Source organism: Salvia hispanica, chromosome 2 (genome assembly GCF_029641045.1).
Source record: "Salvia hispanica isolate PSC_SH4W2 chromosome 2, Shi_PSC_v1, whole genome shotgun sequence".
NCBI classification, from domain to species: Eukaryota; Viridiplantae; Streptophyta; class Magnoliopsida; order Lamiales; family Lamiaceae; genus Salvia; species Salvia hispanica.
The window spans coordinates 16,639,941-16,655,014 of NC_142693.1; the positions used below are offsets into that span (position 1 = coordinate 16,639,941).

General features: G+C 36.2%; 3 protein-coding genes across 4 annotated transcripts; 1 reads left to right on the forward strand and 2 right to left on the reverse strand.

The window, feature by feature from the left end:
• The first annotated feature begins 2,699 nt into the window (after nucleotides 1-2,699).
• Nucleotides 2,700-3,915, forward strand: LOC125202277 (immune-associated nucleotide-binding protein 9-like). Of its 2 annotated transcripts, XM_048100661.2 has the most exons (4): nucleotides 2,706-2,827; nucleotides 3,193-3,305; nucleotides 3,439-3,504; nucleotides 3,581-3,915. In XM_048100661.2, exons 1-4 carry the CDS (start codon nucleotides 2,719-2,721, stop codon nucleotides 3,803-3,805), a joined length of 513 nt encoding a protein of 170 aa, XP_047956618.1. In that variant the 5' UTR covers nucleotides 2,706-2,718; the 3' UTR covers nucleotides 3,806-3,915. The 2 variants fall into 2 exon arrangements, 1 of the variants encoding a protein (XP_047956618.1); XR_007173072.2 differs by having other exon boundaries at nucleotides 2,700-2,827; nucleotides 3,149-3,915.
• A 2,015-nt stretch (nucleotides 3,916-5,930) lies between these two features.
• Nucleotides 5,931-8,818, reverse strand: LOC125202815 (oligopeptide transporter 5-like). The gene is made up of 5 exons (XM_048101287.2): nucleotides 8,632-8,818; nucleotides 8,129-8,568; nucleotides 7,385-8,055; nucleotides 7,058-7,316; nucleotides 5,931-6,834 (listed from the first exon to the last, which is right to left on the reverse strand). Exons 1-5 carry the CDS (start codon nucleotides 8,699-8,701, stop codon nucleotides 6,031-6,033), a joined length of 2,244 nt encoding a protein of 747 aa, XP_047957244.1. The 5' UTR covers nucleotides 8,702-8,818; the 3' UTR covers nucleotides 5,931-6,030.
• A 1,000-nt stretch (nucleotides 8,819-9,818) lies between these two features.
• On the reverse strand, nucleotides 9,819-10,676 carry LOC148931659 (uncharacterized). The gene has a single exon (XM_089064851.1). The coding sequence runs from the start codon at nucleotides 10,674-10,676 to the stop codon at nucleotides 9,819-9,821; it is 858 nt and encodes a 285-aa protein (XP_088920977.1).
• Nucleotides 10,677-15,074: the final 4,398 nt, after the last annotated feature.

The window sequence follows — 15,074 nt, forward strand, 5'->3', positions numbered from 1 at the left end:
GATTTCCTCTAATTCATCACACTAAATTAATTTACAATAAATATGAAAATACGAATTCTTGTGTGGGGTAACTAAATCTGACCAGTCAAAAACGGTTAGTGTTTGAAATTCAAAATTGGCGTTCTTAGAAATGAACGCATAGGCAAAAGTCAACTTATTCTAAAAGTGAGTAGTGACATAGTCCATATAAATATATTATAACAAATCAATATTATGTGTGTAATATAACAGAAGTACAGAACCGAATCGATACTGTTGTATTCATGTTTAATTCGTTTTTATTATATTATGTTCACGGATTTATTTGAATAAAATCAAGTTTATTCGAGCTTGCTGATCAGTTTTTTAATTTTATATTTTAATTCTTTTCTTTTTTACTTTAACATGTAAGCTCTAATTACTTACACAAATATATATGTGACTGACCAATCACTTTTTTTTCTAATTAATGAAAAATATAATTAAGTATTTCATTCTCATTATTAGGATATCTACCATTTTAATGGAATAAAATTAAGCAAAATAAGAGCATCCCAGGACACAATTTAATCCATATTCTAATATAATTTTATATTATTTTTATTTTACCATCTAAGTTAATCGTAAAAAGTAAAAACTAACACGAACAAATTATAGTGTAGAGAGTTTTGTTAGGTGAGATTTATATTAATATTAGGACAAATAGGGGCTAAACTAATGTATAGATTCGAATAGGACAATATATGTAATTAAGGGATATAAAAGAATAGTGTAGTGATCCGCACACCAGATTAAGACCACCATAGTAGACTATTTTAGATTAGGGGTACGACTTAATTAGTGTGCATGACATTAATCAGGTTGGAGTCAAGCACAAAAAAATATATTCACACGTGAAATACAAGTGTACAATATATATACACATGCAGCATGACGACTTTTTTTAGTATAACTGAGAAATGATGTGTAGAGAAATAAGTGAAAAGAGAAGTAAATAGAATGAGAAAATAAAGCAGAGTAGTGAAAAGAGAATAGAATACGATAAATAATAAAGTAAAAGAGAGTAATTGCATTATATTTTATTAAAAAAAGAAATGACTCGCTTTATATAGAAAAAAATACGAGTGTTTTTTATAGGATATATAAAGTATTATATAAGCTCGATTTTATGCATGTCAGGATAATAGTGTGCAATTTATAAGCCTAGTTAAGTATTCGAATTTCTTCAAGGTGGTTATGTGTTCATCAGTTCATGCTTATTTTCGAAAAATAAGCCAATGTGCTTATTTGATTTAGTTTATCCTAAGTGTTACAAAAATCAAATTGATTAAAAAAAATATTTCTCTCTTATGGGCCGGTTGAGACAGGCCAATAAGCTCAATTAGAGGCCGAGTTCGACAGCCCACTTAGGCCATTAAAGGGCCAATTCTTGTGGTTGTTTTAGAGCCAATTTTCAGCCTAATTAAACTTATAAGAACCCATTCAATGCCTTCATTAATTCGGCATGAACAAGTTTCCTGAAGAAAAGAAGGTTCATCTTTGTGTGATATCCTATTTTCTGAATGCAGCTATAACTATTCTCTTACAAGTTATATGGTGTAAATTTTTTATAAAATAATACTAACCAAATTGTCTCAATTTTGGGTTTCTTCTTCAAATCCTTGGAAAATAGTTGTGTTGATATATATGGAGTACCATTGTACCAATTTCTGTTCCTTTCCATGGATGTGATGTGATAACTGATATTTTGTGATTATCACCATGCTTGCTTGAAAATTTTGATCTAATTTATTCCTTACAAAACTTCAAATTAATGACCATTTCCAAGGGCTAGAAATTTAAATCTTTTGCTGCATTGATCGAATCAGTTGATACTTGATAAGAATGTCAACCAAACTTTCCATATGAAAATAAAACCAGCTAACCAAGCATTGATAAGACGTCTCAAATCGTCAACTTAATGGTTGGAGGAAAAACGTCTTCGTCGTCTTCTTCGTATATGTAGCTTCATCATCACATGTAGAACATTACATTGATGACACTGCAAAGGAATTAAATCTCCAAAATCCATCAAACCAGATTCATAATGTTACGACAACGCTAGCCGTTAGGAACCCTAACATGTACCCAATTAAACCTCATCTAACATTGTTGATTCATAATTTAAATATTTTTTTAACTGAACTTAATTGGAGAAACGAAAATTTTCGTGTTAGAATTGTTTCATCATTCTGTTGGTTGGAGTGTTGGGCTTAAACACGTACACCAATGATTCTCAAAACAAAAAAAAACATCTTAAATATCCAGAACAATCTTTTTAATATATAAAAAAAACTAATTATCTTGTTAACAGGAACAATTTAGTTTATAACTTTTGATTAATGATATGTTAAGATTGATTTTCAAATAAAATTATATTTGATATCTTTTTTTTTTTTTGCATAAAATAATATTTTTAATATGTAAAAATAATGATTTGTTTACCACTGACAAATTAACATAGATTTTTCAAATATAATACTAGTAGTTATTTATATCACGAAATTTGAAAGTAAAAAATTTGAAAACATATCAAAACATGAATGATGGTTGTCCGTAAAACTTTGCGTTAGTCATAAAAACGTGGTTAGGTCCATGTAATTCTCCATTCTTATATTCATGAGTATAATTATTCCTTTGCATCTATAAATTAGAGGTACGAATAATCGATTTGATAAATCATTGAATCAAATCAACAAAATGCATCGTGTAATCAAGTTTGGTTTGGTCCTCACGTTGATCATCCTCACATCTGCAAGTATCGGTGCAGCCGGTGCCAGAGGAGGCGGGACAAGGGGTTTAGGCTTCGGTAAGGGCGGTGGCAGTAACACAGTGTGGCCGGTGCGGCAGTGGCACGTCTCTTGATTTGGGATTATGGCACTACTTCACCTCCGCCTATTTAGTTTACGCTTCTTTTTTAGTTTAGTATACATTATGAGATGTACTTCAAAAATAACTAATCTTACGATGCTATAATGCAAAAAACATTATTGTATCTGTGTATGTATTTGATGGATTTCGCGTATTATCTATATTGCTCGATAATGCAGAAATAAACAATATGGTTGTACCAGAAAAGTAGATCGCCTCGGAAAGGCCATTTGTATTAATGTAATTATATCATCTGCAGGAAAACAAATACGACTCTTCATCTGATACAGTAATGTCACTCAGGAGATGAAGACAAGATCAGCAGGCAGAGGGAGGAGCTTCTCTCTCTTGTAGAGACTGTTTTAGAGGAAAATGGAGGCACTCCATACACTCATCAACTCTTTCAACATATGAAGGTTGAGTTAAGTGATTTAGAGTAATTCTTTCTTTTAAAATATACTCCATTATTTAGCTTGCTATTCAAAATAACTGTGCCAAATAAGATGAATCTAAATGTCATAATCAAATAGATTGTTTTTGTTGTGACAGATTGATGAAGCTGCCCAAGGGAAATCTACTGAGAATGAGATCAATGTTGGTGGTTTGGTTGAGATGGTAATGTTAAGTACTTCAAATTAATATCTACTTCTAGTTTTGTAACATGTACTAATATCTCTACTAGCGGCTGAAGGAGAGTATTTCGAGTCTGGAGAAGGCGCACATGTCGCGGCAGAAGGAGAGTGTTTCGAGTCTGGATAAGTTGTGGGCTGAGGAGATGGCTGCTCGCGTGGAGGCAGATATGGCAAAAACAGAGCATGGGTTGAACGAATTGAGAGAGCGACTGAGCCAAGCTACTCATCGCAGCCGGGAGCTTCAAGAACATATCAATGGCAACCCTGATTGTGTGATATTGTAATGTGATCTTCATTCAATCAACACCGGGAGCTTTGGTTTTTGCTATGTTATTTTTATACATGGAACTTTCCTTATCATGCTTCAGAATTTGAATACTACTAATGTATTGCAATAGTTAATAATTTGTTAATCATAAAAGAGATTAAATTTATAAATAACGCGTAAATAATGTTTGTGAATGTTTTCAACAACATATGCTCTAAATTTTGAAGGCTGTTACGGCACTACCAATTAAACACTTGAAATAGTGAGTTTTTTTACTTCTTTAAGCTAATCTTAGGCCATTAAAAGGGCCCTTTCTTGTGGTTGTTTTAGAGCCAATTTTAGCCAAATTAAACTTATAAGAACCCATAAAATGAATTCATTAATTCAGCATGAAAAAGTTTCCTAAAAAAAAAAGGAAGGTTCATCTTAATTGGTGTGATATTCTATTTTCTCAATGCAGTTAAAACTAATCTCTTCTAAGCTATAACTACTATATATGTGTAGTTGGAGTACGGTGTAAACATATAGTACCAATTTGTCTCAATTTCAAACCATTGGAAAATAATTGTGTTGATATACCAAATTCTGTTCTTTTCCTTACAATGCTAAAAATTCTGTTCTTCATAATGTTACGACGACACTAGCTGTCAGAGACCCTAACATGTACCCTACTAAACCTCATCTAACATTGTTGATTCATAAATTAAACATTTTTTTTAACTTAATTGGAGAAACGAAAATTTTCGTGTTAGAATTGTTTGATCATTCTGTTGGTTGGAGTGTTGGGCTTAAACAAGTTTGTGTAGTTATTAATCTTTATGCAACCTAATTCCAATGGTACACCAATGATTCTCAAAAGAAAAAAAACTATCTTAAATATCCAGAACAATATTTTTAATATAAAAAAACAGAAACCTAGTTTTTTTGTTAACCAGAACAATTTAGTTAATCTGTTAAGATTGATTTCCAAATAAAATTTTAGTATCTTTTGTTTTGCATAAAATAATATTTTTAATATGTAAAATAATGATTTGTTTACCACTAACAAATTAACATAGATTTTTCAAATATAATACTAGTAGTTATTTAAATCAAGAATTTCGAAAGTATAAAATTTGAAAACGTATCAAAACAACATGAATGATGCTTGTCCGTAAAACTTTGCGTTAGTCATAAAAACATGGTTAGGTCCATGTAATTCTCCATTGAATATTCATAAGTATAATTATTCCTTTGCAGCTATAAATTAGAGGTGCAAGAAATCGATTTGATAAAATTATTGAATCAAATCAACAAAATGCATCGTGTAATCAAGTTTGGTTTGGTCCTCACTTTGTTCATCCTCACATCTGCAAGTATAGGTGCGGCCGGTGCCAGAGGAGGCGGGACGAGGGGTTTAGGCTTCGGTAAGGGTGGTGCATCGGGCGGTGGCAGTAACACAGTGCGGCCGGTGCAGCCCGGCCGAAGCAGTGGCACGTCTATTGATATGGGATTATGGCACTACTTCACCTCTGCCTATTTCGTTTATGCTTCCTTTTTAGTTTAGTAATTATGGGATGTACTTAAAAATAACTAATCTTACGATGCTATAATGCAAAAAACATTAGTGTATCTATGTATGTATTTGATGGGTTTTCACGTACTGTATTATCTATAATGCTCGATAATGAAAAAATAAACAATATATAATGCAAAATAAAACGATTTACTAAAAAGTAGACCGTCTATAAACGTCTGATAATATTTTTGTATTTTAATGTTGTTATTTTGCATTATATGTGTCACGTGGCAACACGAGACTGAATTTAGGTTATGACGTGGAAGAACACTGTTTCCCTAGTAGTAATTCTTAGTTATAAAATGTAAAGTTAGTAAGTTGTAATTATAAATTTAGGAGCACAATCTTTTATAAATTTTATTACGTAAAAGTCTCAAACTTTTAGTTTGTATATATTCAGATACAATTAAATCAAAATTCGATTGAAAATCTGGAGAAAATGTTTGTATAATTCTATAACGAATGAGTGTAGTGAATGGGAGAATTTGGGCAATTTCGATTACAATGTTTATTTTCCAGTTGCTTTAATTTAGAATGGTTTCATTTCATGTGTGTATTAGGAGAGATTGTTTCGAAATGCAAATCATTGAAGTTTTCAGACTTTGCATTGATTGAATGAGTTATATATATACACATCTCAGCTATTGTCATTTAAAAAAAACACTTTGTTGAAATGAGTTTTGTTAGTGCAGAGGGCATTGATCAACTTTGATACCGGGCGCGGTGGGGCACTTGGCCAAGGGGCAGTGATCGTCGATGTGCAACCCCCACCAGCCAGGCCCAATGATGCCATTATACTGCAGAGCGAAGTAACACAGCGTCCCCATGAAGGCCACCCCGACATCGAGCCCCGCAGATAGAATGTAGTTGTGCCGGGCCCACCAGCCCTTGTATCTCCGGTACACCACCAAGTTGAACAGGATCCCCACCGTCAACCAAGAAACACAGTTGACGGATTTAGCCACAGGCATCCCCAGTGTCCCCGACAGGACAATGGGGATGTTGATGCACCCGATCCACCTCTTCTCCGGGTACTTACGCGCAAAGTACCAGACGGGGACAGGCGCCACCAGCCCGAACAGGAAGAAGTAGTTCATCTCCTGGTACAGCCCCAGCTTCCCGAACATGCGAAGGGGCCCTACAACGCCCCAGATTATGGAGGCGTTGTAGAACACGTCGTCCCCCGGGCAGGTCCATGGGCTGCCCGGGGGCAGATTTGTTGGGTCACAAATGTGTTTAATGGAGGTCAGGAGCCACCAAGCTGTGCCGAAGCTCACCAAGGAAGTGATCACCGTCCCCACGAGCTGAACCAGGAACATCGATTTTGGAGGGATTTTCATGTAATGGCCGAGCTTGAAGTCGGAGAGGAACGTGATGGCCTGCGACATGCTTATGGTGCCGTAGGTCTTGAACACGACGTTGGCTAGAGGCTTCCCCGGGTACAGGTAGCCGATTATCATCTCGGATATTACATTCAGTCCTGCTGGCTGCAATTATGTCAATGTTAGAGTACTTGTTACGGGCAGAAAACAGAGAACATATTGTATTCAGATTGTTTTCAGAGTACATAGTTGTGCGTCCTACTTCTATATAAATAGGCACACAGACGACGGCTAGACCCCTGTTCGGCTAAAAGCAAACTATGGAGATTCAAGGCATACTAACAGTATTTATCAATGTTAAATATTGAAACAAAACTTGTGTATAAACCTGGTTGGTTGTGGCTGCAATAACACCCACAGGAAGGGTGAACACGAAGGCCAGCGTCATAGCCAACGCTACGCCCCAGTAAGGAAGCTGCAGTTGCCTTCCAAAGCCTTCACAGGCAAGCATGGATATTGCTACCACCATGATCAGGAGGCTGTGGAACCACCACTGCGGGACAGGCTCGTAGCTCTTCCTCATCAACCTAGTATGGATGTCTCCGAACTTTTCCTGAAACGAGGCCTTGGTCTGCTGCCAGATTGTTCTGCAGCAAGGCCCTAATTAGTCCCAAGGTTGAACAGTTTGAGGATTATATGTTTACTTTATGTTTACCTTCCATGAAAGAGCGTTACGTGTGACACAGTAGAAGCCAAGGCTGCAAAGTTGAGACCGTAGATCAACACGAAGAAGATGCTGAGGTTAACCTTGCTGTAGCTATCATATCCCGCCCGGTCGAATTCAAAGGTCTTCCCAGTTAGGATTGTTGATGTGTTGTATGTCGCTCCAGTAGCATCAAAGACGTGTGCAGAAACGATGGGGAATCGCTTTGCGTTGTACATGTTGTTCCAATAGGCTATTGGCAGCATAACGTAGACTATCAGTATGAAGCCGACCAACAAGTTGATTATAGCAAAGCCGGGGGCTGCTAGAGGGCTGCCTGCAAAGGCTGCAATGGTCGACCAATCAAACGCGATCGAGCCCAGTCCCAAGCCTCGAATCCCTCCTCCTATCTGATGTGCTGTTACAGAATCTTTCCATATCCAGCATATAAAGGAGAGAGCAGTGATGGATGGGAACAGAAAGTTTGGGATTATGTAATAACAAAAGCTCGAAACAGAGACCACGGTGAAGAATTGCAGCCGGGTGAGGCCTCCTTTTCGCCTCACCTCGACCTCATGCAATGCTCTGAAGAGAGACACTTGAACGAGGTTCGAAGGCCACCACATGTAGGGAGAATCCACTAGAAACTTCCGGAAGATTCCAGCCCAGCCGTACCCAAGCAACTGCTCCAACAAAACATCTTAACTTCGTTAAAAAAAAAAACAATACCTGACATAGCTTCAAAACTAGTACTACCTGTGTGCTATGTGTGAGTAGCATTGCAGCCACGAGATTAATTTTCCGATGGTAAAACGCCTTGATGATGGTGATGATGTTGACTGCATACGCGCCCGTCACGCCTGCATTGGCGAATATGGTGATGAGGCAATGCTCCTTTAAGTTGAAAGGCCCTGGATTCATAGTGAAGGACCATTTCGTTCCGGGAATCTTGACCGCCTCTGTTGGAAGAGTTGCGGCCATGAGCTTCCCAACGGGAAGGACTAAAATCTGAGCAGCAACGGACGATACAGAGAGGGCGTTCTGGCGATACACGAAGAACTGGTTCAAGAACGCTAGAGCTGCACATGATATTATCCCCAGCACCCATGTCCGAAACGTCAAGCATGGCAACGTGGGATCATCCGTTATTGCTACTGTCAGCCGGACTTCCTCAATTGGAGAATCATTCACCTCCTCTGCAAGAATATACCATGTTTAATGCATATATATAAAAAAATTTGAATTTGGAAACATCATACCGATTGTTTCTATTGCATCGACAGGCTTCTTGGGATCACACGACACAGGGCTCGTTGCATCGGTCTCCATCTAAGTACAATCTCACAAACCAACCAGCAAAAAAAGGTGCAAAATCTACATTCCAATAAGTTTGCTTACAACCTTATAATGATTGATTTATACTTAGAAAGGGTTACAGTTATATTAGTTAATCAATCCATAAATAAGATGATGAGTAGAAACTCATTCTTCTTATGAGTATGATGTCATCACACCTACACACTACCAACCAGAAATGGATACTTGAAACAGTAGGTGGTGAAATTATGTTTGTCTCAACTCTGCTTTGCTTCAAAAAAGTTTTTCAAGATTCTATAATTTTTTGGCCATTTTCTTCAACTGCCCCATCACACTTTGATGCTTATCATATGAGCATTTATCATTTCTGGAAATTTATAATAGCTTGTGGAGTGTGATCACAACCTCTTTATTTTCTTCTTCAATAGTAAGCATTGAGATGCAGAAAGCACAACTTGTTTTCACATTTTAAGAAAATAGTCTCAATGTGGGAAAAGATGCTCCCAACTTTCGAAAAGATGATCGTTTGAACATTTGTTTTCATACTTAATTATGTAGGATCTACTATTTGATACGATTGAATTTGAAGTTGGCTATTTTTTAAAAGATATAGTACTACAAAACTGTTATTTCGCTAATCGTCATCTATTAATGAATCATAATAGTAATATTTTAGCTGACGGATGTTGAGATAATTACATTTAATACTCATAAGTATTGTTATATTAACAAATCACCGGAACTAAAAAGTGGTATAATAGATTAATAGGATTAGATGTTAATATATGGACAAAAAAAGTTATATTCTCGGTCACGTAAAATTTAGCTTCTCAGAAATTATTAATCTGTACAAGAAAATATAAATAAATATTGAGACGCTGCTGAAATATATTGTAGGAGTATCTATTTTGCGTAAAAAAATTACTTACTGTATTCTACTGTTTCATGATACCAACGTCCAAGATACATTTTACGCTCCTCGTACAGTACTCTCTTCGTTCCATAGTAATAGAGTCATTTTATCATTTTGGTACGTTCCATAGTAATAGAGTCATTTCCCTTTTTAGTAAAAGTCAACATATTTTTCCACACCTATTTTACTCTCTCTTACTTTTTTCTCTCTTCATCTCTATATCATCTTCATTTTCCACTTTATTCTCCATTTACTTAACTTATCTAACACAAAGACCGGCCACCGAGGGTATATCCCATCCGCCAAGTAGTAGCCCATATCATGCCGGTTGCCGTTGGCAACAAAAGAGACGGCTGGACCGACGCCCTGACACTTCTCGTTGAAGAGGGGAGACGAGTTCAGGACGTTGAGGTCGTTGTTCGACCCGGCTACCCCAAAATACGCGTGCCAAATCCACAGCCGGTAATCAGCTACGGCCTCGAGGATTATCGTGGGGTTCTTTGACTTGTAGCCGGTCGTGTAGGCCCCCTTCCAGGCAGTCGGACAGTTCTTCCACTCCCAGTGCATACAGTCTATGCTGCCTAACATCCCGGGGAACCCATGCTTCTCCCCGTGCATCTGCATCAAACTCTGACAATCTTCGGGAGTAGGGCTTCGAAGGTACTGCTCACCGAAAACGGCAATCACGCCCCCACAGAACTCCTTCAGACATTTCAGGGTTGACGACTCGCCGATGTGGAGGTACTCATCCCACATGTCTGCCGCGCCTCCGTAGGCCAACTGTCTGATTGCCGCCGTGCACTTTTGAATAGGTGTGTGGCCGGGTCTGCCAGCCGCATCGTGCCTGAAGCGGAAACACATATAGCGACGCTCTAATGCGCCAACGATGCGCATAAACAACTCCCTGCGCATTCGAAAACGCCGTCGAAACATGTTGGCGGGAAAGCGCGGGTGCTCTGAAAAGTAATCGTCGAACAGCCGCTGGTGTGCAGCAACGTGATCCCGCTCAATCACTGCTCGGTGGTGGATAACCGGTGGAGGGCGAGGTATCCCCTGCTGTTCCACCATACGCATGTACCGCTCCATCTCGCGGTCCATGTAGGCATTCATAGCCTCGTTCATCCTCCGTTCGTACTCCTCAGCATCCCAACCACTACCACCACCACCACCACCGCTACTACCCGCGTTACTCATCGCTCGATAATGCTCTTGTACAGAAAGTTAGAGAGAGAGAAAACTCGTTAAAACAAGTGGTGCAAATGAAAATGAAACGAAAATCGCGTTTATATAGGTTTAAAAAAAAAAAAAAAAAAAAAAAAATCGGAAATTGCCGCTGGCCGATCGGGCCGCTGCAATGGCGGCTAGCCGGTCGGCCAGCGCATCGGCTAGCGACGAGCGATCGGCCAGCCCACGCCGATGCGCTCGCCGATTTGCCGCTGGCCGACTGCAATGGTTCGGCTAGCCGATCGGCTAGCGCGACGAATCGGCTAGCCGGTCGCTAGCCGACCATTGCGGATGCTCTTACTATGAAAAAGAGGGAGTAGTAATATTTTATTTTGCCATTTTGGAACTGTCCATGATTTAAAAACTCATTTTTTCATTTTTGATAAATAGAGCTCACAAGTCACATCTATATAAAAGGGGGATTCACATATCACTAATGTTTATTGTCCACTAATCTATTCAAACTCAAACAATTTCTTAAAATTCACACATAGTTAAAACACATCCTTAAATGGTGGGCGGGGGAATTATAATTCACTTCTAAACGATCAAAATATTATGAGGTAAAAATAGGACTGGGAAAAAATACCGAAAAAATGATATATCGCTCGTATCGTATTGAAAAATATCGAAAAATTATCGAATTTTTGATATATCGTATTTTTCGATACGATACGATATCATATCGTAAGTTTTCGATACGATAACGATATGAATTTCCTTACATCGCGGTATATCATTTTATATCGAATATATGATATATATCGATATTTTCGATATATCGTTTTATATCGAATACACGATATATATAGGATATATTAAAACATATTGAAATTCAATAAATATTGAAGTTTAAAATTATAAATATATATAAATCCATTTAATTTTTGTGTTATTTTTCTATTTTGTAATTATATTTTTCGATTTGATACGATAACGATATTTCGATATATCGTAAAGTACGATATATCGAATTTTGGTGCGATAATAATATTGATATTATCCATATCGAAAGTTCGATATATCGAATTTCGGTACGATAATGATATTGATATTATCCATATCGAAAGTTCGATATATCGAAACTTTCGATATGATAACGATATGAAATTCTCTCATATCGATATTTTCGATGCGATACACGATACAATGTTTTCGATACGATATATCGTATCGACCTACCCCTAGGTAAAGATATAGTACTTTAAAATTCATCAAAATATTATTAGATAAAGATATAATAATTTTAAAATTCACAATGTCTCGTGCGACTATTTTTTTGGTAAAATTGGTGGTTTTGGGGAAGCCTATAATTTTTCCAACCACGCGGTTCTTCTGAACGCTTTAGTCTAGGTCTATTTCATCTGGTTTAATCCACATCAAGTAGAGGTGCTCACGGTTCCGGACCGGTGGTTACGGTTCAGAACCTCCGGTCTGGTTTTGGAAATTGCCTAACCGGAACCGATCCGCGAGGGTGTTTAGCGGTTCCAGTTTCGGTTTCGTTTCCGAACCGGTGATTTTCCAGTTTTTTTTTGGGTTTTTTCATGGTTCCAAACCGCCGGTTTTTTTCAGTTCCGGCTTGGTTTTACTGTTTTTTGATGGTTTTTCGCGGTTCCGGCATGGTTTCAATTCTAAAATTTTTGAACTTAAACCGAACCACGGTTCAAAAATCGACGGTTTCGATTTGAAACCGTAACCGGCGTCCGGTTTTGGTTTTAACCTCCATTTCGGTAAACCTTAGGCAGGTCTAACATCAACGTCCCATTAGTGTTATTTCATGAAATCAGCGACACATGATCAAAGAAATTCATCGCATAACACATTATAGTAAAGTTATGATTTAATTTGTATGGTTTGTATGATTTTCCCTATTATTTATCATAAATGCATGATAAAAAGAGAAACCTTCTACAATTATTGGAGATTCATACCATTCATGCACATATAAAAATTCTAAAATAATCTAGCAAGATTGTGAGCTACTAGAAGACTGCTCTCGCTGCAAATGTGTTTGACACAACTACTTATGATATGTATTTTAATTTTAATTTTTTCATTATCAACTTAATTCAATAATAACTATTAATAAATTATCAAATTGTAACTAAAATTCTTCTTATAATTTTCCATCTTGGATTGTTCCATTTTAAATATCTCATTTCCATTTCATGATAAATTTATAGGGCCATATTTTGTTAAAACTAAACATGTGATATGACATATATTTTGATGTAATAAATAAATAAGCTAAAAATTGCTTGCGGTTTCTTTAGGATAAAGAAAATGTTGATCTAAATCGGTGAAATAAAGCCCAATTTGTTTTCCAAATTACTATTTTGGGTTTCCAATTTCTTTGTAACGTCACATATATCAGTGATTAATGGGCCCAAGTTTCAGCTTTGTGGGGAAATGGTCAAATTATGAACTGAGCTTACTGGCTATGATTTATGAATCAGACTTAGACTTTTACACGGCTCATTAAGATGATCTTTCTTGATTATTACTTTATCAATTAATCTTGAAAGAGACTGAATTAAAGTTATGAGTTGGAAAAATTAGTTTGAGAGATCTCATTTATTTCTATTCAATTCAATCTGTTTTAGTTTTGACCGTGATAGCGAAATAGCCGACTAAATTGATGATTATGTATGCACAATACTAAAAGTATAGGGCATTGAAAATTTGTTATATTTTTTTATTAAGTATATATGACTAAACTCAAAATTACATTAGTTTATAGATGATTATGATTTAATTTTTGTTGTTATTACTTATTATGGTCAATTTCGTCCCCTTGTTTGTGGTATTTGTTTGAAAAAGGTACGTCATACCATTTAATCTATCGTTTCATTTTTGGGAATAAAATGTTAGCAAAAAATTTAGCGATTGATATATTGACTTAGAAGCTGAAATTACATGCCGATTGGATAATCGATGTGTACATTTGGATATCTGATGCATAATTTGGGTCATTGAGGTGTAGTTTTGGACTTTTGGTTGTCATACTGATATTTCAATCGACAAAAATTATTTACATAGTGTTTTATTCTTATAAACGAGACAATGAATGCTAAATGCTACTACTAGTAATTATCTAAACGGTACTTACTTTTAATACTGCTGTGAGATATAGTGAGGGATATTTTCAAATAAACATCTCAAATGATAAAACAAAATCAATCATTTACTCTTACTTTTATCATTTTATGTAAGCAGGTAGCCTGCTTAGACCATTACTGGAGCTAGTAGTTTAATGAGTGTATTCACCAATATGAATTTGTTGATTAAATTGACCCCTAAATATTAGCATTCAACTCGCTAATTTGAACTGCAAAAATTCTCATTATAAACTTTAAATATAGTAAGTTCACATATGTAGTTAACGTTTATATTGGTATACAATCATTCAAAATAAAATTCAGAAACGGATGACGGATCTATGCGGCCCAAAATCTTGATTTGGACACCAAATTAAACATATTAATTATGTTTAGATTTAGTTAGGGAAATTAGTTTGTCAGAAGTTTGAGGAATAAATAAAGTATAGGGTTTGGAAAATTCCAAAATTAGGCACTAAAGTATACTGTTTACCATGTGCTTCGAGCAATGTAATTAACTTATAAAAATTCCTAAAAGGTAGCCACGGAATATATTCCACTGCTTTGTAATATACCAAAATAAAAAATAGTAGTAATAAAAAATACTGCTATAATAATACAAAATAGGATTTGTAAATTAATCAACAGCCAACAGGGTTCAACCTGGGACCACGTTGCACATGCATGCCACGTGCGACGATCATGTGCATGCTGTTTTGTGGATCCTCAAAAAATCATATGCATCCCTTTCATTTTGAAATTATAGTTTGTAATTTATATACAATTTTTTATTTCTATTTATTGTTTAAACAAACATAGGGATTGTGGAGTTACGTAACAAATTCTTCAATTTTCTCTTGAATTGGATTAATTTAGGTATTATCATCATAGTCATCTACATGATGATTGATGATGATGATTATGGTATGGTGATGATGTGGTTATGTTTTTACCAATGTTGCATGTGTAGAGAGGCATGGTAGAGCTCGCGCATCCATGCTTGGAGCTTTGTGATATTTGGAGTTTTCTATTACACTCTCATCCTTTTTAATTTTTTTTCAAATATTTTTATTATTTACAGTTGTGTATAAGATACATGGAGTAATTAATGAGGTCTTGGAAGACTCGAGCACTACTACCAATTTCTCGC

What these genes read in the sequence shown, in the direction of transcription:
- LOC125202277 (XM_048100661.2), top strand. Translation starts at nt 2,719, where the DNA reads ATGCATCGTGTAATCAAGTTTGGTTTGGTCCTCACGTTGATCATCCTC. An exon ending in AACTCTTTCAACATATGAAG is followed by an intron (nt 3,306 to 3,438) that starts GTTGAGTTAAGT and finishes TTGTTGTGACAG; the next exon opens with ATTGATGAAGCTGCCCAAGG. An exon ending in TTGGTGGTTTGGTTGAGATG is followed by an intron (nt 3,505 to 3,580) that starts GTAATGTTAAGT and finishes TAGCGGCTGAAG; the next exon opens with GAGAGTATTTCGAGTCTGGA.
- LOC125202815 (XM_048101287.2), bottom strand. Translation starts at nt 8,701, where the DNA reads ATGGAGACCGATGCAACGAGCCCTGTGTCGTGTGATCCCAAGAAGCCT. An exon ending in CGATGCAATAGAAACAATCG is followed by an intron (nt 8,569 to 8,631) that starts GTATGATGTTTC and finishes ATATTCTTGCAG; the next exon opens with AGGAGGTGAATGATTCTCCA. An exon ending in GTAACGCTCTTTCATGGAAG is followed by an intron (nt 7,317 to 7,384) that starts GTAAACATAAAG and finishes GCCTTGCTGCAG; the next exon opens with AACAATCTGGCAGCAGACCA.
- LOC148931659 (XM_089064851.1), bottom strand. Translation starts at nt 10,676, where the DNA reads ATGCGTATGGTGGAACAGCAGGGGATACCTCGCCCTCCACCGGTTATC.